The sequence below is a fragment of the Lagenorhynchus albirostris genome, chromosome 19 (assembly GCF_949774975.1).
Source record: "Lagenorhynchus albirostris chromosome 19, mLagAlb1.1, whole genome shotgun sequence".
NCBI lineage: Eukaryota > Metazoa > Chordata > Mammalia > Artiodactyla > Delphinidae > Lagenorhynchus > Lagenorhynchus albirostris.
In genome coordinates, this window is record NC_083113.1 from 24,416,262 (window position 1) to 24,438,371 (window position 22,110).

Genomic DNA, 22,110 nt, shown 5'->3' on the forward strand with positions numbered 1-22,110 from the left:
ATATATGATATTTGTTTTTCTCTCTTTGCCTTACTTCATTCTGTATGACAGTCTCTAGATCCATCCACATCTCTCCAAATGACCCAATTTCGTTCCTTTTTATGGCTGAGGAATATTCCATTGTATATATGTACCACAACTTCTTGATCCATTCGTCTGTCGATGGGCATTTAGGTTGCTTCCATAACCTGGCTATTGTAAATAGTGCTGCAATGAACATTAGGGTGCATGTGTGTTTTTGAATTATGGTTTTCTCTGGGTATATGCCCAGTAGTGGGATTGCTGGGTCATATGGTAATTCTATTTTTAGTTCTTTAAGGAGCCTCCAAACCGTTCTCCATAGTGGCTGTATGAATTTATATTCCCACCAACAGTGAAAGAGGGTTCCCTTTTCTCCACACCCTCTCCAGCATTTGTTGTCTGTAGATTTTCTGATGATGCCCATTCTAACTGGTGTGAGGTGATACCTCATTGTAGTTTTGATTTGCATTTCTCTAATAATTAGTGATGTTGAGCAGCTTTTCATGTGCTTCTTTGCCATCTGTATGTCTTCTTTGGAGAAATGTCTATTTAGGCCTTCTGCCCATTTTTTGATTGTCTTGTTTGTTTTTTTAATATTGAGCTTCATGAGCTGTTTACATATTTTGGAGATTAATCCTTTGTCCGTTGATTCATTTGCAAATATTTTCTCCCATTCTGAGGGTTGTCTTTTCGTCTTGTTTGTAGTTTCCTTTGCTGTGCAAAAGCTTTTAACTTTCATTAGGTTCCATATGTTTATTTTTGTTTTTATTTCCATTACTCTAAGAGGTGGGTCAAAAAAAGATCTTGCTGTGATTTACGTCAGAGTGTTCTTCCTACATTTTCTTCTAAGAGCTTTATAGTTTCCAGCCTTACATTTAGTTCTCTAATCCATTTGAGTTTATTTTTGTGTATGGTGTTAGGGAGTGTTCTAATTTCATTCTTTTACATGTAGCTGTCCAGTATTCCCAGCACCACTTATTGAAGAGACTGTCTTTTCTCCACTGTATATCCTTGCATCCTTTGTCATAGATTAGTTGACCACAGGTGTGTGGGTTTATCTCTGGGCTTTCTATACTGATCCATTGATCTATATTTCTGTTTTTATGCCAGTACCATACTCTCTTGATTACTGTAGCTTTGTAGTATAGTCTGAAGTCAGGGAGTCTGATTCCTCCAGCTCATTTCTTTCCCTCAATACTGCTGTGGCTATTCGCGGTCTTTTGTGTCTCCATACATGTTTTAAGATTTTTTTGTTCTAGTTCTGTAAAAAATGCCATTGGTAATTTGATAGGGATTGCACTGAATCTGCAGATTGTTTTGGGTAGTACAGTCATTTTCACAATATTGATTCTTCCAACCCAAGAACATGGTACACATCGCTCCACCTGTTTGTATCATCTTTAATTTCTTTCATCAGTGTATTATAGTTTTCTGCATACAGGTCTTTTGTCTCCCTAGGTAGGTTTACTCCTAGGTATTTTATTCTTTTTGTTGCAATGGTAAATGGGAGAATTTCTTTAATTTCTTTCAGATTTTTCATCATTAGTGTATAGGAATGCAAGATATTTCTGTGCATTAATTTTGTACCTTGTAGTTTCACCAAATTCACTGATTAGCTCTAGTACTTTTCTGGTGGCATCTTTAGGATTCTCTATGTATAGTATCATGTCATCTGCAAACAGTGACAGTTTTACTTCTCCAATTTGTATTCCTTTTATTTGTTTTTCTTCTCTGATTGCCACAGCTAGGACTTCCAAAACTATGTTGAATAACAGTGGCGAGAGTGGACATCCTTGTCTTGTTTGTGATCTTAGAGGAAATGCTTTCAGTTTTTCACCCTTGAGAATGAGGTTTGCTGTAGGTTTGTCATATATGGGCTTTATTATGTTGAGATAGGTTCCCTCTATGCCCACTTCCAGGAGAGTTTTTATCATAAATGGGTGTTGAATTTTGTCAAAAGCTTTTTCTGCATCTCTTGAGATGATCATATGGTTCTTATTCTTCAATTTGTTAATATGGTGTATCACACTGATTGATTTGTGTATAATGAAGAATCTTTGCATCCCTGGGATAAATCTCACTTGATCATTGCATATGATCCTTTTAATGTGTATGTTGGATTCTGTTTGCTAGTATTTTGTTGAGGATTTTTGCATCTATGTTCATCAGTGATATCGGCCTGTAGTTTTCTTTCTTTGTGACATCTTTGTCTGCTTTTGGTATCAGGGTGATGGTGGCCTCGTAGAATGAGTTTGGGAGTGTTCCTTCCTCTGCTATTTTTTGGATGAGTTTGAGAAGGATGGGTATTAGCTCTTCTCCAAATGTTTGATAGAATTCACCTGTGAAGCCATCTGGTCCTGGACTTTTGTTTGTTGGGAGATTTTTAATCACAGTTTTAATTTCATTACTTGTGATTGGACTGTTCATATTTTCTATTTCTTCCTGGTTCTGTCTTGGAAGGTTATACATTTCTAAGCATTTTTCCATTTCTTCCAGGTTGTCCATTTTATTGGCATAGCGTTGCTTGTAGTAGTCTCTTAGGATGCTTTGTATTTTGATGGTGTCTGTTGTAACTTCTCCTTTTTCATTTCTAGTTTTATTGATTTGAGTCCTCTCCCTCTTTTTCTTGATGAGTCTGGCTAATGTTTTATCAATTTTGTTTATCTTCTCAAAGAACCAGCTTTTAGTTTTATTGACCTTTTAGTTTTATTGTTTTCCTTTTTTCTATTTCATTTATTTCTGCTCTGATCTTTATGATTTCTTTCCTTCTACTAACTTTGGGTTTTGTTTCTTCTTCTTTCTCTGGTTCCTTTAGGTATAAGGTTAGATTTGAGATTTTTCTTGTTTCTTGAGATAGGCTTGTATTGCTATAAACTTCCCTCTTAGAACTGCTTGTGTTGCATCCCATAGGCTTTGGATCGTCATGTTTTCATTGTCATTTGTCTCTAGGTATTTTTTGATTTCCTCTTTGATTTCTTCAGTGATCTCTTGGTTATGTAGTAACGTATTGTTTAGCCTCCACGTGTTTGTGTTTTTAAAGTTTTTTTCCCCTGTAACTGATTTCTAATCTCAGTGTTGTGGTCAGAAAAGATGACTGATATGATTTCAACTTTCTTACATTTACTGAGGCTTGATTTGTGATGCAAGATGTGATCTTTCCTGGAGAATGTTCCATCTGAACTTGAGAAGAAAGCTGTTTTTGGACGGAAAGTCCTATAAATATCAAGTAAATCTATCTGGTCTATTGTGTCATTTAAAGCTTGGGTTTCCTTATTCATTTTCTGTTTCGATGATCTGTCCATTGGTGTAAGTGAGGTGTTAAAGTCCTTTAGTATTATTGTGTTACTGTCAATTTCCTGTTTTATAGTTGTTAGCATCTGCCTTATGCATTGTGGTGCTCCTATGTTGGGTGCATATATATTTATAATTTTTATATCTTCTTGGATTGATCCCTTCATCATTATGTAGTGTCCTTCCTTGTCTCTTGTAACATTCTTTATTTTTAGGTCTATTTTATCTGATATGAGTACTGCTACTCCAGCTTTCTTTTGATTTCCATTTCCATGGAGTATCTTTTTCCATCCACTCACTTTCAGTCTGTATGTGTCCCTTGGTCTGAAGTGGGTCTCTTGTAGACAGCATATATATGGGTCTTGTTTTTGTATCCATTCAGCGAGCCTGTGTCTTTTCGTTGGATCATTTAATCCATTCACGTTTAAGGTAATTATCGATATGTATGTTCCTATTACCATTTTCTTGTTATGGGTTTGTTTTTGTAGGTCCTTTTCTTCTCTTGTGTTTCCCATGTAGAGAAGTTCCTTTAGCATTTGTTTAAATGTTCCTTTAGCTGGTTTGGTGGTGCTGAATTCTCTTAGCTTTTGCTTGTCTGTAAAGCTTCTGATTTCTCCATCGAATCTGAATGAGATCCTTGCTGGGTAATCTTGGTTGTAGGTTCTTCCCTTTCATTGCTTTAAATATGTCATGCTACTCCCTTCTGGCTTGTAGAGTTTCTGCTGAGAAATCAGCTGTTAACCTTATGGGAGTTCTCTTGTATGTTATTTGTCGTTTTTCCCTTGCTTTCAATAATTTTTCTTTGTCTTTAATTTTTGCCAATTTGATTACTATGTGTCTCGGCATTTCTCCTTGGGTTTATCCTGCCTGGGACTCTCTGCATTTCGTGGACTTGGATGGCTATTTCCCTTCTCATGTTAGGGAAGTTTTCAACTATAATCTCTTCAAATACTTTATCGGGTCTTTTCTCTCTCTTCTCCTTCTTGGACCCCTATGATGTGAATGTTGTTGCATTTAATGTTGTCCCAGAGGTCTCTTAGGCTGTCTTCATTTTTTTCATTCTTTTTTCTTTATTTTCTCCTGCAGCAGTGAAGTCCACCATTCTGTCTTCCAGGTCACTTATCTGTTCTTCTGCCTCAGTTATTCTGGTATTGATTCCTTCTAGTGTATTTTTCATTTCAGTTATTGTACTGTTCATCTCTGTTGGTTTGTTCTTTAACTCTTCTAGGTGTTTTTTCTTTAATTCTTCTAGGTCTTTGTTAAACATTTATTGCATCTTCTCGATCTCTGCCTCCATTCTTTTTCCGAGGTCCTGGATCATCTTCACTACCATTATTCTGAATTCTTTTTCTGGGAGGTTGCCTATCTCCACTTCATTTAGTTGTTTTTCTGGGGTTTTATTTTGTTCCTTCATCTGGTACATAGCCCTCTGCCTTTTCGTCTTGTCTATCTTTCTGTGAATGTGGTTTTTGTTCCACAGGCTGCAGGATTGTAGTTCTTCTTGCTTCTGGTATCTGCCCTCTGGTGAATGAGGCTATCTAAGAGGCTTGTGAAAGTTTCCTGCTGGGAGGGACTGGTGGTGGGTAGAGCTCTCTGTTGCTCTGGTGGGCAGAGCTCAGTAAAACTTTAATCCACTTGTCTGCTGATGGTTCGGTCTGGGCTCCTTCCCTGTTGGTTGTTTTGCCTGAGGCGACCCAACACTGGAGCCTACCCAGGCTCCTTGGTGGGGCTAATGGTGGACTCTGGGAGGGCTTACGCCATGGAACACTTCCCAGAACTTCTGCTGCCAGTGTCCTTGTGTCACTGTGAGACACTGCTACCCCCCGTCTCTGCAGGAGACCCTCCAGCACTAGCAGGTAGGTGTGGTTCAGTCTCTTATGGGGTCACTGCTCCTTCCCCTGGGTCCCGACGTGTACACTACTTTGTGTGTGCCCTCCAAGAGTGGCGTCTCTGTTTCCCCCAGTCCTGCTGAAGTCCTGCAATCAAATCGTGCTAGCCTTCAAAGTCTGATTCTCTAGGAATTCCTCCTCCCATTGCCAGACTCCCAGGTTAGGAAGCCTGACATGGGGCTCAGAACCTTCACTCCAGTGGGTGGACTTCTGAGGTGTAAGTGTTCTCCAGTTTCTGAGTCACCCACCCAGCAGTTATGGGATTTGATTTTATTGTGATTGCGCCCCTCCGACCATCTCAGTGCAGCTTCTCCTTTGTCTTTGGATGTGGGGTATCTTTTTTGGTGAGTTCCAGTGTCTTCCTGTTGATGACTGTTCAGCAGTTAGTTGTGATTCTGGTGCTCTCAAAAGAGGGAGTGACAGCACGTCCTTTTACTCCGCCATTTTGAACCCTTGCCCTCATTCTTGAAAGACAGATTAGTTGGACATGGAATTTTCAAATTTTAGATTGCCAGTTAATTTTTTTTCCTTAGCACTTTGAAAACATAATTCTATTGTCATTTCTTCCAAGTTTCTTAATAAATTGCCACTGTCTCCCATCCTCAAACTACTTTCTGGGTAATTTTCTCAAATCTGTCTTTCAATACTATAATTTTTACTTGAGTAAGTTCCATTTGGTTATTTTTAAAGCATACTTGATACTTTTCTTTCTCATTCTTTTTGATTACTAATGTAGGATATTTAAGACTTCAGTTCTTGGGGATCTAAGAAACTTCTGCTGTTATGCCTGTTAACTCACTCATGGTGGGTTGTTCACCTATGTTTTCTAATTTTAGGTTGTAAGCTTACTTCAGCAGTGTTTTAGCTATAGCAATCCTGTAGCCTACATGGTTATTTTGTATTTATCTTTTCAGGTGCCTCAAAAGGTTTAATAAGCCCAGGACCATTTTGTTCATTTTGGGGCTAAGTGGTTCCTGGGCTGAGCATGGAATGTAAATTCACATCCCAAGCTGTAATAAAGATATAGGTATAAATGGTTAGGGGAGACCTCAGCCTCACCCGCATCTTAAGACTGAGCCCAGGATAAGCTTCTTTTTTACCAATTTGCGCTAGTGGAAGAGTTTTTCTAATCTACCATTTCATGGCAATAATCTCCCTTTGAGGGTTCCAGCTTCATGTGGCAGTCCTCTCAAAGGCCACACGAACCCTAGGCCTTTTATTTGTCTCAGTGTGGGTGATGCCAAGCTCCTGCAATATCTACCCTTGAGTAGTCATAGGTTACTGAAATCAGCAAGGGGCATTTGTACCATCGATTTCAGTTTACTGCTCTGATTTATAGCTCTTTCATTCTAGTTCATAAGAATTATCTTCTTTTTTGGAGCTTATCTATGGTTTTAAAAGGATATCTGTTACATTTTATCCAATGTTTCTAAGTGTTTTGTAATAGGTAGGTTTTCAGGTTATCTCATCCATCATATTACCAGAAACTTTAAATTTGATTTTCTTAATTCTTTAAATTCTCCTACCCCCTTTCTTTTCTGTTTACATATATAAACAATAAATATAATTTTAACTGTTACTATTCCTAGAAGTACAAACTAAAAGCAAAAAGCAGAAGTAGTCAGCAACCAGTCGCAACCTGTCAGAGTTATTTAAAAACATCCTTCCCTGTGGTACTTTCCAATAAAAACTCTATATGATTAGCAGAGGACAGCATGGTAAGAACAGAACTAAGATGATACTTAACTTTAACGTCTATGGCCTATTTTACCTCCTCATAGAGGTGTTTATGAATCTATGATCACACCGATCAATACCTATACTCTCCAAATAGGAACACACAGATTTTAAGAATCTTAAAATAAGAATATTAATGTATGCGTGACATTCCTGAAGTTTATGTTGTAGTTTATTTAACTACAACAATGCTGAGATGCTAGGTGTTCAATAATGTGACTGAAATAAAATTTTTAAGAAGTTGTAACGTCAGTGTAAATAATAAGTATCTGCATGAACCAAAATAATACATTATACAAATCACATCTTATTATGTTCTTCTTAGAAGTGACTGCATACTTAATACTACCTTAGCTTTTGGAGTAGCTTTAATCGTCCAGATGCAATCAACTGCTTGGCCAGGTTTTGTTTTTTCCTCTTGTTCTACCTGACTAGAACGTATTATTCCGTCAGCTCCTGACAGCTCAAACTGGCAATCTAGAAAGAACAGATGAATGATGTTCAAAGGAAAATAAGACTGATCAAAGATGCCATGAGGAAAAAGAGGTAATATACTAAACCTGGGATGGGATTTAAAATACCTCCTAGGTAAGTAAAGTCTGGATCTGTAACAGAGAAAAGAAGAAAGTCATTGGCATTGAGGTAGTTTAGAGTTACTTTAAGGCTTAATATCTTACGTTATGTCTAATGCTATACTTAACAAAGCAAGAGAAAGCTTTCATTTGTGTAAACTACAGACCACTGGCTATTTATGAGCATATTGAGGTGCTCATTTATAGGATCGATATTGTAAAAATGATAACCTTTATACTTTTGATCCAATTATGAACTAAAAACTTATTTATGCTACCTGAAAACTCACAACTCTATGTCAACTGCAGTAGCTAGTCCATTGATGGATGAATGAGTAAACAAAATGTAGTATAAATAATACAATGGAATATTATCCAACCTTAAAAAGGAATGAAATTCTGACACACGCTACAACATGGATGTGTGTGGAAACATTATGCTAAGTAAAATAAGCCAGACAGTTAAGGACACTATATGATTCCCTTAACTGAGGTCCCTAGATTAGTCGAATTCAGAGACTGTTTTCACAGGGCTGTAGGGAGGGAGGGATAGGGAGTTAAGTGTTTAATGGGGACAGAGTTTCAGCTTGGGATGACAAAAAAAGTTCTGGAAATGCACGGTGTGATGGTTGCACAACATTGTAAGTGTACTTAATGCCACTGACTTGTACACTTAAAAGGTTTAAGATAGTGAATTTTATGTTACATATAATTTATCCCACCACAGTAGCAGCTAGTAAGTTGTTTTTTTCACAATGGCAGGAAAAAGAGAGATGACTAGATGATATATAGGATAGTCTGCCCTATGAAATAGTTCATAGAAAACTGACAACCAATAGTTTATATCAAAATAACTGATTTAATGAAGCTGGCCAGGTATTTGATTTTTATGAACTAAATCAATTAACTGAATTGATTGACACTTTAGTATCAAAAGACATTACAAAGTCCTATATAGAGTCAGATTTTTGCAAATAAGTTTAGACTGCCTGAAAGAAAAAACAAACATCTTAATCATTTGAATAATGCTTTAATGCTTTTAAAAATATTAAAAAACAAAGCCAGGCAACTTTATATGTAAAGATTGTTTGAAGAAATGCAGTTCTTTTTCTTCTATTAGTTTTATGTATCATGAGAGCAACTTCATATGGCTTATGGTTAAAATATAAATTATAATAAAATGCTAAGGATTTCTATACTATATTACCTTATATTTGCATTTTATAGTACTTCTACAGAGTTTCTACAGACCTTATGTTTAATATTATGCTAATGACAATAACATCAAGAAGATCATGTACTATTCTGTTTTATAGATGAGGAAACTGAATCAGAGAGATTATGACTTTTTTAGACCATATAATGGCAACGTCAGGACTAGATTCTAATTCTCTAGACAGTTTTTCTTACTGTAACATTTTTCTTTCTTACTCCTTCTTGCCTTTATAGTGTGGGTGATGATACCACAATTTTACCACTAAAAGAAAAAAAAAGTCAAAATAAATAGACAATTCGTAAATAGCTAAATCATGGCTGTCTAGTTATTTAAAGTCATATAAAGTAAATTTTGTCTAGGTATTTGTAAATATGGATGAAACTTACTAACGATGATGAGAAATTAGTATCTTCTAAATAAATGAAATTATCTGAGCTACTGGTGATATTTGTTGAGGGAGAGGCTCTTAATGGATTGCTACGTCCTGGAAGTAACTGGGATAATTCTGGAAATTTTAGTGCAATAATGACAATGTCCTAGAATTCTTTCCTACCTGTGAAGAAATTCTGATTCACCTGCCAGACAGTTGCTATGACTTTCTACTCTAATGCTGTTTAAATTTAGATTTCTCTTTGACATTTCTCTGCAAAATTGCTGAAGTGTCGTCACTCCCTTTTATTTAGGGAGGTTGGGTTTAGATTATTAAGTTAAAAAAGAACAGTCTCTGTGATGTATGCTAGATTAAGCTAAAAATTTTACTCTTACTTTTTTTCAACATGTACTTTGATAACCATGCAGAAAGTCAGTGGTTAAGATTCTGCGCTTCCACTGCAGGGGACACAGGTTCGATCCCTGGTTGGGAAGATCCCGCATGCCACATGGCGTGGCCAAAACAACAAAGAAAACAATTTTAACAAGAATTGAGCAACCAGTTACATACAATAAACTGTGAATTAAAATAGGTTTAAACAGGCTAATTAAAAATTCTGAGATCTTTTAGACTAGCAATTTTTTCATTCTGGTGGGTTGATATATATGTCTTCTATCTGAATTTTCAAATTAAGCTTTTTTAGACTCCTGTTTGTAATTTTTAAAATTTATTTTTATTGTAGTAAAACATATAATATTTATCCTTTTACTCATTTTTAAGTGTACAATTCAGTGGCATTAAGTACATTCACAATGTTCTGCCACCACCAGCACAATCCATTTAAATAAAAACTAAAGACAAATTTTAATATGATCCAGCAATTGCACTCCATGGTACTTAGCCAAATGAGTTAAAAACTTGTCCACACAAATACCTGCATATGGATGTCTACAGCAGGTTTATCTGTGGTTGCTAAAACCTGGAAGCAGCCAAGATATCCTTCAACAGAATGGATAAACAAACTGTAGTACCTCCATACAACGAAATATTATTCTGCACTAAAAAGAAACAAGCTACCAAGCCATGAAAAAACATGGAGGAACGTTAAGTAAATATTATTAAGTGAAAGAAGCCAATCTGAAAAGCCTACATACTGTATGATTCCAACCGTATGACGTTCTGGAAAGGGCAAAACTATGGAGACAGTAAAAAGATCAGTGGTTGTCGGGGTTGGGATGGGAGGGATGAATAGGTGGAGCCCACAGGATTTTTAGAGCAGTGGGAATACTCTGTATAATACTGTAATGGCAGACATATGTCACTATACATTTGTCCAAACCCATAGAATGTACGACACTAAGAGTGAACCCTAGAGAACAGAGGTATGGATACCAAGGGGGGAGGGTGGTGGGATGAATTGGGAGATGGGGATTGACATATATACATTATTGATACTATGTGTAAAATAGATAACTAACGAGAGCCTGCTGTATAGTACAGGGAACTCTACTCAATGCTCTGTGGTGACCCAAATGGGAAGGAAATCCAAAAAGGAGAGGATATATGTATACGGATGGCTGAAAAAAAAAACCCCAAAAAAGAGTGAACCCTAATGTAAAATATGGACTTCGGTGATGATGTGTCAATGCAGGTTCATCAGTTGTAACAAATGTACCCCTAGTGCAGAATGTTCATTTTAGGTTTTGGAGGTAGCTGTGTGTGTGGGGGGGTGGTTAGGAGGTATATGGTAACTCTGCACTTTCTGCTCAGTTTTGCTGTGAGCCTAAAAACTGTTCTAAAACAAAAAATGAATAAATTTTACTTTTTGAAAATGTTATCGTTTTGACATTGAGAACATAAATACTTAAGTAACACTTAAAAATACCATTAACACATTTACTAACAGGGAAAAAAAAGGTGACTACATTGTTCAGGCAAAAAAGCTGGTAACCTAGCTGAAAGAATAGCATGATCTCTGTTATATAAAATAAACAAAATAAACAGATATACAAAAACATCTGAAGGGATACACACCATATTGTTAATACCGGTTTTTTATTTATAGGGTGATAAGGTTATGGATATTTTCATTTGGATATGATTTAATTTTTTTAAGTTAGCAAATTTCTTGCACGAAAACATAAATAAAAGCAAAAAGATTATATAATTATATAATCTTTACATAAATAAAAGCAAAAAGATTATATAATTTTATAATTATATAATTGTTACATTAAGTTACTTTTTCATCTTATTAAGTTTGTAAACTCTTGGAAGACAGGAGCAATAACTAGTGTATCTTTGTGCTGCCACATTAGGGATATGCATATCTTTACAGTAGACAGGCTTTGAGGACTATAAAGTGTTCCCACATAACCGTGTGGTAGGTAAGATAGAGTATGGTGATAGGTGGGCGTGCTCTCCCACCACCCAAATATATGTCCACATCCTAATCATCATAACCTATGAATACTACCTTATAAGATTAAAAAAAGTCAATATTACATTTTAAGGCAAAGGATGTGATTAAGCTAAGGATTCTGAGAAGACAGGGAATGTGAAGATGGAGGCAGACATTGGAGTGATGAGGCTACACGTCCAGGAATGCTGAGGCAGCCACAAGAAGCTGCAAGAGGCTAGGAATGGATTCTCCCCTGGAGTTCCCACAGGGAACATGACCCTGCTGGATTCTGGCCTCCAGAACTCTGAGAAAATAAAGTACTGTTGTCTTCAGCTGCCCAGTTTCTGGGAATTAGTTATGGTGGCCTCAGGAAGATATTCCCATCTTAGCAACAGCAACTCTTAGGCACAGCTCTGTGCTTAATAGTAAATTTTATAGCTAGTAGGTGGCAGAGAAAGGATTCACACCCAGATCTTTTGCCTCCAAGTGCAGAGCGCTATTCTTTCTATTGCTCAGTATTTTCTAGAGACTGTTTATTCAAATGAGTAATTGAATCATTCCAATGGAAAAAACCTGCCAAAATAATTTTTGGTATAGATCATGAAAATAAGACAATTTGTTGAATTATTTTTAAAATGTATTTATTTGTGATATCTTTGGCATTTGATATATGCTATAAAACATACAGAAATCTAAGAAATAATGAGACACCATCTATGATATACTTCAAAATTCAAGTGACATAGTTTTAGTTATAATTTTTTGTTAAGTTTTTATTTATTCATGGACTGATTTCCCTTTGACCTTTCTAACTTCTTTAAAGCCTTGATTTGATTACCTTGACTGAATTATCTCTTTTCTAGCCTTAAGATTCTAAAACCAGAGTGAGACCTAGCCACTGAAATAATAACTTCTTTACCTGGAATAAACGAATATTTTGCTCGAAATCCTAGTCCTTCAAGTTCTTCATCAGAACTGAACTTAATCCACATGAATCTCCCTGTTGATCTAATTAATGGAGGGCTTTTCACACCACAGTAACGATCTACAAGTGGAGAGAAACCAAACGGCCCATCTCGAACTTCCAAGTTATCAAACCGACATTCAAATGATGGTTCTATATAATAATGTTCATCAAAGGTCAACTCTATTCTTTGACGTGGAGCAGCTAGAAAATAAGAGTAAGCAAATTAGGGCAACGCAAACAAGAAAAAGTAAAAATGGCCTGACACAAGTGAGAAAAGCACAACAACTGCTCTGTTACTGTTTCATAGATGAGGATCATAATGAGAACTGTTATATATAAAATTCATGATAAATGTTACATTGTATATTAATAATATAATCATAATGCTACTCCGTAGAACTATAGTAATCTTTCCCTTTGGCATAATGTTATTTATTAAATTGAATGTACTTAATTGATTAAAATTAGAGTTGAGAAGCTAATGCTTAGTTCATGAGATACAATGTACCATGATGAATAGAAAAACAGAAGAAATGAAAGAAACATATAATGTAACTATGGACATAAATTTGCAGAAAGGCTAATAAGAGATACCAGTAAGCTTAGGTTTCTTATCAGAGAAGTTTCTCATATATACTGATGCATCTAGTTAAATTATATTTTAGGAGATCCAAAATTCCTATAAAATTTCAACCATTATTTTTTTAATGTCAGTATTAAGAAATATTTATAATGACTACAGTTTAATTAAAATACATATTTAAATTTTGTTCAAACTGGTTTAACCAGGGCACTTAACCAATATATTTAGTTTTACAATAAGTAAAAATTCATCCAACGAAAGACAGAAATTGGTCAAATACCTTCCAAAATGTAGATACATTCCTTGTTTGGTGGATATGAGTCAGGATAATTTGGTGAAGCAAAATGACCTCCATTGCTGGTTCGAACCCAAATGCCACACTGGGTTGCAGGAATGTGCTTGATTCCAATATTTTGTCCATCTTAGGGAAACATGTAAAACATCACTTATAGTTCCCCCCACAGCTTCCCCAAACAACTGCCCACTCTGTTACACACACATATATATAATTTTTAAGAACCACTGACAAATTCAGCATAACAAATTGAATATAGAAGTGAAATGAAGGTGAAGATGGTATGTTGTGCTGGCTAGAAGCATTTGCTCTAGAGGACAAGTTTGCCATGTATAAGAACGGGGAAATAAAATGCGTAGATTTTACAAGGGCAAAACCATGTGGGAGAATCTGATAAATCAGTAAAACTCTATAAAATTCAATTCTGACATAAAAATAAAAGGACCCCAGGAATTTATCTCTGGTGTGGTACCTCTACATTTAGTTTAGGACGAAGTCAAATAAGATTCAAAGATTACCAAGGGATTTTATTTTAGTTAAAGGTTGTAGATTGAACACATGCATTTGGCTCTGCTCCTTCTTCAAAGTCCACTTAAACGACAGTAAACAATTTTTTTAAGGGCGTAAACCCATAAGTACAAAGAGGTGGATGCAATAATAACAACTGGCAGCACTAGGTATCTCTGGCAGTGGGCGAGGAGGTGGTGAAGTTGGGCTTTTTAAAAACATGAGGCTTGGTTAAAAGTCTCTTTGGAATCAATTTGATTTCTAATACCCTCCCCTACTCCACAAATCTAAGTAGCTGCTGCTCTATCACCATATCAGAAAATGAGACTATTTCTTTGGAGAAGGTACACAGGGTTGGGGGACCAGGGGACACCAGGCACAGCTGAGGGTAAAAATACCAACCTGAAAACAGGGAGATGAGGTGAATGTTAACATGCTGAACCACACCTCCCGTCTCTTCCCCCACTCAACTTCCCAAAGGCCTCTTGATCAGATGTAGAGCCTCTAAGCAGGAAATGGAATCTTAATCTTTTCTGGGGAATCTAATAAGCCCAAAGAAAAAGACTCAAGGATGTGGACTTGGTCACTCACCAGGGAGGGTGGCAGTAAAGAAGCCCTGTCTACACTTGCAGACAGCTAACGAGCAGATCTGCATGCTCCTCTCATAACTATGAAAGGCATTCAAGGAGCACCAGACATTTGACGAAAGCCTCTAATATGAAAAACAGATTAAAAACAAACAAAAAAGCAACTCTGAGGATACAAAGATTATAGAATATTAAAAAAAAGCACTAAACAAAACGATCATTTAATCTCCTCAGAGAACAAGAGAGTACAGTTGACCCTTGAACAACATGGGATTGAACCGCGTGGGTGCGCTCACTACTTGGTCTGCAGTCAGCTGAATGTGAGGATGCGGAACTGCGAATACAGAGGCAGGTTTTGACTATGTGGGGATCAACACCACTCAGCCCTGCATTGTTCAAGGGTCAAATGTATATCAATAAGACAAGAACAAGGCATACTCTAAAAAACAGAATATTTAGAAAACAAATGAAAGCTTTTAAAAATAGAAGAAATGAAAAAAATATCACGTTTGGAGCAGAGGTCCATAAACTATGGCCCTGGACCAAATCTGGCCTGCTGCCTGTTATTGTAAATCAAGTTCACTGGACTATATCCATGCCCATTCATGTGCGTACTGTACTCTCTATGGCTGTTTTCACCCTACAACTACAGATCTGAATAGGTGCTCCTTCGACTACAAAGGTCTTCAAAACCTTAAATGATTACTATCTGGCCCTTTATAGAAAAAAGTTTTCCAATTCTTGGTTTAGCAGATAAAGTTGAGGAAGTCTCAGTGTAGACTACTGAGAAGAAAACAGTTAAAAGAGAAATGGAAAACAGAAAAGATTTTTTAAAAAAGTAACTTAATAATAAGAGTTCCTTGAAGACAGAAGAGAGAAAAATGGAGAAAAGGGAATTTTAAAAATTAAACAAGAAAAAAGGGAAAGAAAAATTTCCTACATCCAAAGACAAAATTTTCATATTGAAAAAGCCCAACGGGTGAATTGACGTAAACCCTGAAGAGATGTAACCAGAATTATAACAATACTGATGCGGGTGCTGTGGCACAAAGTTAAAAGAACACTTGTATGTGGTAGGTGGTGAAGAGGAGGTGCATGAAACAGATCAATTCTCATCCCGCATGGTGGGAAAATTATTTTCTACTACCTGAAACTGAAATAACCAAGAAGAGCTGTATGGTATGTTATTTAGAAGTATGCAGGAAAATACCAAAAGAATCAGCTATGAGTGGCTATCTCCATGGAGAAATGGGGTGATAGGCTGGGGGACTGATTTTTCCTAATTAACTTTATAGAATGCTTTGACTTTTGTCATGTGTATGTATAACTTTGATGAAAATAAAAATAAGTCAGGTTATTTAGGAAATGTACTAAACTCTGACATGAATATCTGGCTCAAAACTCACACTAGCTAATCCTCTTTCATAAACAAGGACAATTAGAACAGGTCCCCAGGGCTTTGAATAAGCTATTGATGGAAACGTTTCATTTGTCTACACTGGAAAAAGGGATTTTAATTTTTGCTTAGTGATAAAGCATGAATCTCATTTGATTTTTGGACATAATCCATAGTGTTCTAGGAGTCACTAGTTATGCCAATTTTTTAAATTTATCAATGCAAGACTTTATGTTAACAATTTACTCTGGCTAACTGCAGCTGAACCTAGCCGAACTGAGGCTGACAGGTTGATGGAAAGCCTCAGGTCACTGGAACACCCCAGAGGGATTATGGAAATAGTACTCAAAAGTTGAAATCCTTCCAAATAAGCCATCCCACTGTCCTGAACATGCAGTAAATTAGCACTGTAAGGTCTTTACCTTGGGTCTTTTGGGCCACAGCAATCCCTTCCACTACAAGTATTGTTATTAACAACACTAGAGAAATAAAAGAGAAGAGAAGTTAAAAAGTTGAATCTACATTAGATTTTACCAAGTTTATAAGAAAAATCAGGTGACAAAAAAAGATGAACTAAAACTCCCTATTTCTTACTAACATTCACTCTCAAGATTTTTAAGTGTTAAATGTTATGTTGAGTTACTATTTGACACTTAAGAGAACCCAAGAAAAAATGTAATTGGTATTATACTCATTTATACAAGCACTAATAGTACATTTTCAATTTATGATGGATTAAAAAACACATACTTTTTTTTAACAACAAACTAAGCTGACCCCAATTATCCCGTATTTATTTTACTGTCTCCTCAAAGACTTTACATGCATAATGGCTAGCTTTGCAATGTATTATGCCAGTAAAAGTTCAATTAGATTATTTGACTTGTGAGAACACTCATAATAAAGACAGAAGTAAGGGGGCAGCAGTTTCCTAGAAATCAATTTAAGACACTCTATAGCTGTGCGGTACAGCGCTGTGTCCTGCATTACGAAAGCTAGCATTATTTAGAAAATGGAGCTTCTCCCCACCCCCCGCCCCCAAGTTTAACATTTCTGATACCCAATGAACAATATATTGTTTTGTATATGTTTGTGTTTTGAAGATAACATGTTATTTTTAAGAATGATGCACTGATATCTTTTACTCTCCCTTTCAATGGAAACCACACTATCAGCCTCCTGTGTAAACTGGAGTTTTTATTATTCATTCGGTCAGCAAGCACATACAGAGTACCTACTGGATACCAGGCACTGAGGATACACAGATTGAGGCAGGGGAGAAATACAGCAAAACAGTTAAAAGAGAATGGACTTCAGGAGTTAGGTGGATCCAGGTTGGGGTTCAAGTTTTGCTCTGTACCAGCTGTGAGGCCTTTCCAACTCAGTTTACTTATTTGTAAAACGGGGATGTTGTGCTAATAACACCAATATCACAAGGTTGTTGCGAAGATTAAATGAGGTGATGCACACTGCACAAAGCCCTTTATATGTGCCAGGCATTCTGCTAAATAAATGATAGATTTTAGGACAAACTGCCATCCTTAAGGAGTCAACCTATTGTCAAAGACAACCCACAATACAAGGTGAAAGGAGTTTAACAGGGGTCATAACAGAAAGCACAATTGAAGCAGAAAAGGGAACCATTCATTCAGCTGGGGGTTAAGAGGAATAGAGGAAAGCTTTAGAAAAAAAAGGTATATTCTAGTGGGACTGGATAGAACTTCTACCCAGGAGAGGGAGAAAGAAACAGCTTAGACAAAAACATGGAGCCATGAGCACTTATCTATAGGCGATATTAGTGAAATTCTGAGTACAATAGTACAGTTAGCATGTGGAGGGGAAAGTGGTACATCAGGTTAGAAATAGTAGGATGAGATCCAACTGTAAAAAGCCTTGAATACCATGCTAAAGAGTTTGGACCTTTGACTACAAGGAGAAATCACTGTGAGTTTTTAAACTAGAGAGTGACATTATCACATCTGTGTTTCAGACCACTAATCTTCATGGCTGTGTGGAGTCTAAATTTTTAAAAAGAGAGGTCATTTAGGAAGCAAAGATGATATGGTCTTGAAGCAGAGCAGTGGTAGTGTAAATGGGAAGGAGGAGATACTTATAACATGATTCAGATATAAAGTCAACTGCAATTGGTGACTTAAAGGATGTCTAGGGGTGAGGGAGATGGAGGCACTAAAGAGATTGCTAGTTAAGTGACTGGTAGGTGATCAAGCCATTGTTCACTCAGTAGCATGTACCCAGCATCTACTACCCAAAGTCATCAATATACAAAGAGTTCTTGTCATCTTACGCTGTTTACATCTTATAATCTAATCATACATCTTCATCTTTGGTTTCCTGTATCCTTGTTGACCTTTGTTTCCTGTCTTCTCTCAACAACTTTAATTTCCCCTCCCTTTCTTTGGTTGCTAGCAGTGTTGAAGATCTCATGCTATGTAGGAACAATCCTTCCTTCAAACTCTTAACATCCTGGCACTGGATCAGAGTTAGAGGAATGGATTTTGAACCGTTTTTAAAAAACAAAAAACCCAGAAGATTTCTGATCAAAAAGAAAAACTAGGGACTTCTCTGGTGGCGCAGTGGTTGGGAATCCACCTGCTAGTACAGGGGACACGGGTTCGAGCTCTGGTCCAGGAAGATCCCACATGACGTGGAGCAACTAAGCCCGTGTGCCACAACTACTGAGCCTGTGCTCTGGAGCCTGCGAGCCATAACTACTGAGCCTACGAGCCACAACTACTGAAGCCTGCACATCTAGAGCCCATGCTCCGCAACAAGAGAAGCCACAGCAATAAGAAGCCCACACACCGCAACAAAGAGTAGCCCCCGCCCATCACAACTAGAGAAAGCCTGCCCGCAGCAATGAAGACCCAACACGGCCAAAAATAAAGATAAATAAAATACATTAAAAAAAAAGAAAAGAAAAACTAGGGAATTCCCTGGCAGTCCAACGGTTAGGACTCTGTGCTTTCACTGCCAAGGGCCTGGGTTCAATCCCTGGTTGGGGAACTAAGATCCTGCAAGCCATGAGGCACAGCCAAAAAAAAAAAAAAAAAAGGCTTCCCTGGTGGCGCAGTGGTTGAGAGTCCGCCTGACGATGCAGGGGACACAGGTTCGTGCCCCGGTCCGGGAAGACCCCACGTGCCGCAGAGCGGCTAGGCCCGTGAGCCATGGCCGCTGAGTCTGCAAGTCCGGAGCCTGTGCTCCGCAACGGGAGAGGCCACAACAGTGAGAGGCCCGCGTACCGCAAAAACAACAACAAAAATCTAGGGTACCGTTAGATATTTGACAATTCAGCAAATATCACAACCATCTGTACCAATGTATCTTGATAGAGGACACTATTCCCCAACGCATATCATCCCAGTCAGGTGATACAGAACTGGTCAAAATTTTGTGATTATACCTTTCCTCCTGATTCACGGGCATAACAATTTACCAATTTTTAAATTTATAATTCACAGTATTTAAGCAAGTAATACAAAACCAGGCAGAAAGGGAAAGTAAGAAATCAACAAACTGAAACCAGGAGAGCAACAGTAAAACTACGGTAAAAAGATGAATTGTGCCTAGAAAATTATTCTACATAATGACTAATAAAAATTTGGCTTTGTAAAACACTTGATTTATGGAATTTACACAGAATATACAACTGAGGTAGAAAAAATCACATTAAAAATAAAATTACAAGACCAAATAACCCTATTAAATCTTCTCTACTTTATTTAGGGTGTTGCTCACAATTTCCCCCTGCCAAATGTTTAAAACAGCTATTCACAACTCTTATCAACCAAATGAACTGTTGCCACTGAATTAAAAAAAATGATATATAAATAAGACAAATTTGCACAACAGTTAGGGACAGAAATATTTAGTGATAGCTATGGTGATATAGTGGTGACTATTAATCATTCTAAATTCGGTGTCATAAGAAACAGTTTTCGCTTAGTTGTATAACAGGATCTTTGTAAGCTGCTTGCTATAATCAGGCTGAGACAGTAAAACAAACTCTACTGATGCCAAACATTGGAATTATCTAGTACATGAAACAGTGCTGTCGTGCTCTGTTCTGTCCTTAATCCCAATCTATGTGCCACTTGTTCCCTTCTTTCTCTTACCAAAAGGGTCAATAATTTCTCAAATCCAGAGATACCTCACACTTTGAATTCAAAGACAACGTACCCAGGAAGGCACTAATTCTTTAAGGCAGAAATATATGCCAAAATAAAAATTCTAAACTCCACAACCACAGAGTTTGGTTATGCAGAGAACCGCCTGTGATCTGATGCTTGGAAAAAGGTACTGTCCACCACTTATGACCTCACCTCTGGTTCTGGAGTTTAATGTAGTGTAGTTTAATAACCAGTGTACAGATCTGACTTAAAAATGAAGGCTTAAATGATAAAGACAGGTGACAGTCAAGGTATTAAATACAAATCCTCCAAGGTACTCCTTTTAACCCTGAATCGTGGTTATCAGAGTTCTCTACTGCAATCCTGTCCCCAGACCTTCCAGTTTAAGGCCGTACTTTCCAATCAACTAAAAATCAAGGTCAGGTTTATTCTTTCCACTGTTACTTAATAGTGGCAACTCTGGCCAATGCAATAAATACTGGAAAGGAGACAAAATTATTATTTATAGACAATGTTATTTTAAAACCTAGAAGTCCCAAGAGAATTACTTGGAAAATGATTACACCTATTAAAGGAAGAGAGTAAGACCAAAATAAATTAAACAAACAAGTAAGTAAATAAATTTAATACAATGGAGAATATGTTTTGGATAATAAAACAGTGTAAAAGTAACATTTCTTCCCAGTAAGTCATACAATATTTAATGATGTTTTAATAAAAATCTTAGTGTCTTTTTTTGGTACTTAAAATGCTTCTGATGGTCATCTTAAATACTTTTTTATAGTGGCCAAGGAAAATATAAAAATAAAAGACTAAAATACATAAAAATAATATACTTACTATAAAGCTACAGTAATTATAAAATGTAGCCACGGTAGAGGAAGAAATAGATGATCTGTCAACAAACATTACTAGCGTCCACTGTATTTCAGGCAGTGAGTCAGTCCCTGGAACTACAATGAACCAAGAAGACATGGTCCTTATTCTCAAGGGGCCTTTAGATAAGAAAATGGAAGAGGAAAAGCTCAGAAACAGACATACATATCCCAGAATTTATTAAAATATATGTGATATTTGAAACACTTGGTGAGAAGACAGTTTTAATAAATGGTTCTGGGATAACTTGTTAATTATTTGGAAAAAAAAAAGTAGGTCCCTACTTCAAGCTATCAATAAGTAGGAAAATAAATAGCAGATTGAAAAAAACATTATATTTATACTTTTGGGAGAACACCTTCATTTACAAAAGACAGGAACATAAATAAAAACTACAAACAGATGGGATAAAAGATTATGCCACCAGGAAAATGTGCCAAAAAAATGCAGAAATTCTGCCTTACTAATATTAAAAAGAATGTAGATCCTAGTGTTGGTCAGGATATAGGAAACTGACTTATTCTGCCACTGGATTGTAAACTGGCACAGCTTTTGGGAAGTTAAGCTGGTAATATATATCAAGGCTTAAAAATGTACAAATCCTACTCAGCAGTTCTTCCAGATCTGAGAAATGAATCATTGGGACAGTAGTTCTCAGACTTTAGTGTGCATCATATTCATCTGGAGGGCTTATTAAAATAGACTTGGTGGGGGGTTACTTCCAGAGATTTTGATCCAGTAGGTCTGGGGGTGGGGCTTGAAAACTTGCATTTTAACAAATTCCCTAGTGATGCTGAAGCTGTTGGTCCTGGCACAACACTTTGAAGACCACTACAACAGGAGAGTGACAGTACACTGAAAGAAACAGAAACAAGTTGCCTGTTTTCTCCTTTGGTGACAGTAGGAGCACGTGTGGGCCAAGATGGATGGGGCGGGGCAGAGGGTGGGCACAAGGAGTTGATGAGTTGATTTTGGAAATGCTGGTGAATGCTCTACTACATATATGTATGTATATGTATTCTTATAATGTCCCTACAAATATCTCTTGTTTCTGAACATCTGCACTTGCCACGGACCTCCCTCTGCTTCTACAAAATAATGTTCACACTGCTAAAAACCTGCTTTTTCTAGGAACTCTCCCAAGATTAATTTTATTAGATAGCATTCATACTTTTCACTTCTGTAACTCTCTATCTCTGTATGGTTTTGTTTCTTTCACTGATTTTGCACACTCCTATCATGTTAGCATAAGGT

General features: G+C 36.8%; 1 protein-coding gene across 1 annotated transcript in view; it reads right to left on the bottom strand.

Moving 5' to 3' along the window:
- Positions 1-22,110, bottom strand: part of NETO2 (neuropilin and tolloid like 2) — a 67,346-nt gene that overhangs the window by 39,541 nt on the left and 5,695 nt on the right. Inside the window, exons 2-6 of the mRNA XM_060130767.1 lie at positions 16,255-16,311; positions 13,328-13,468; positions 12,417-12,665; positions 7,520-7,543; positions 7,288-7,415 (exon numbers count right to left, since the gene is read on the bottom strand). Of these exons, the coding sequence (XP_059986750.1) occupies positions 7,288-7,415; positions 7,520-7,543; positions 12,417-12,665; positions 13,328-13,468; positions 16,255-16,311 (599 nt within the window). The remainder of the gene's footprint in view (positions 1-7,287; positions 7,416-7,519; positions 7,544-12,416; positions 12,666-13,327; positions 13,469-16,254; positions 16,312-22,110) is intronic.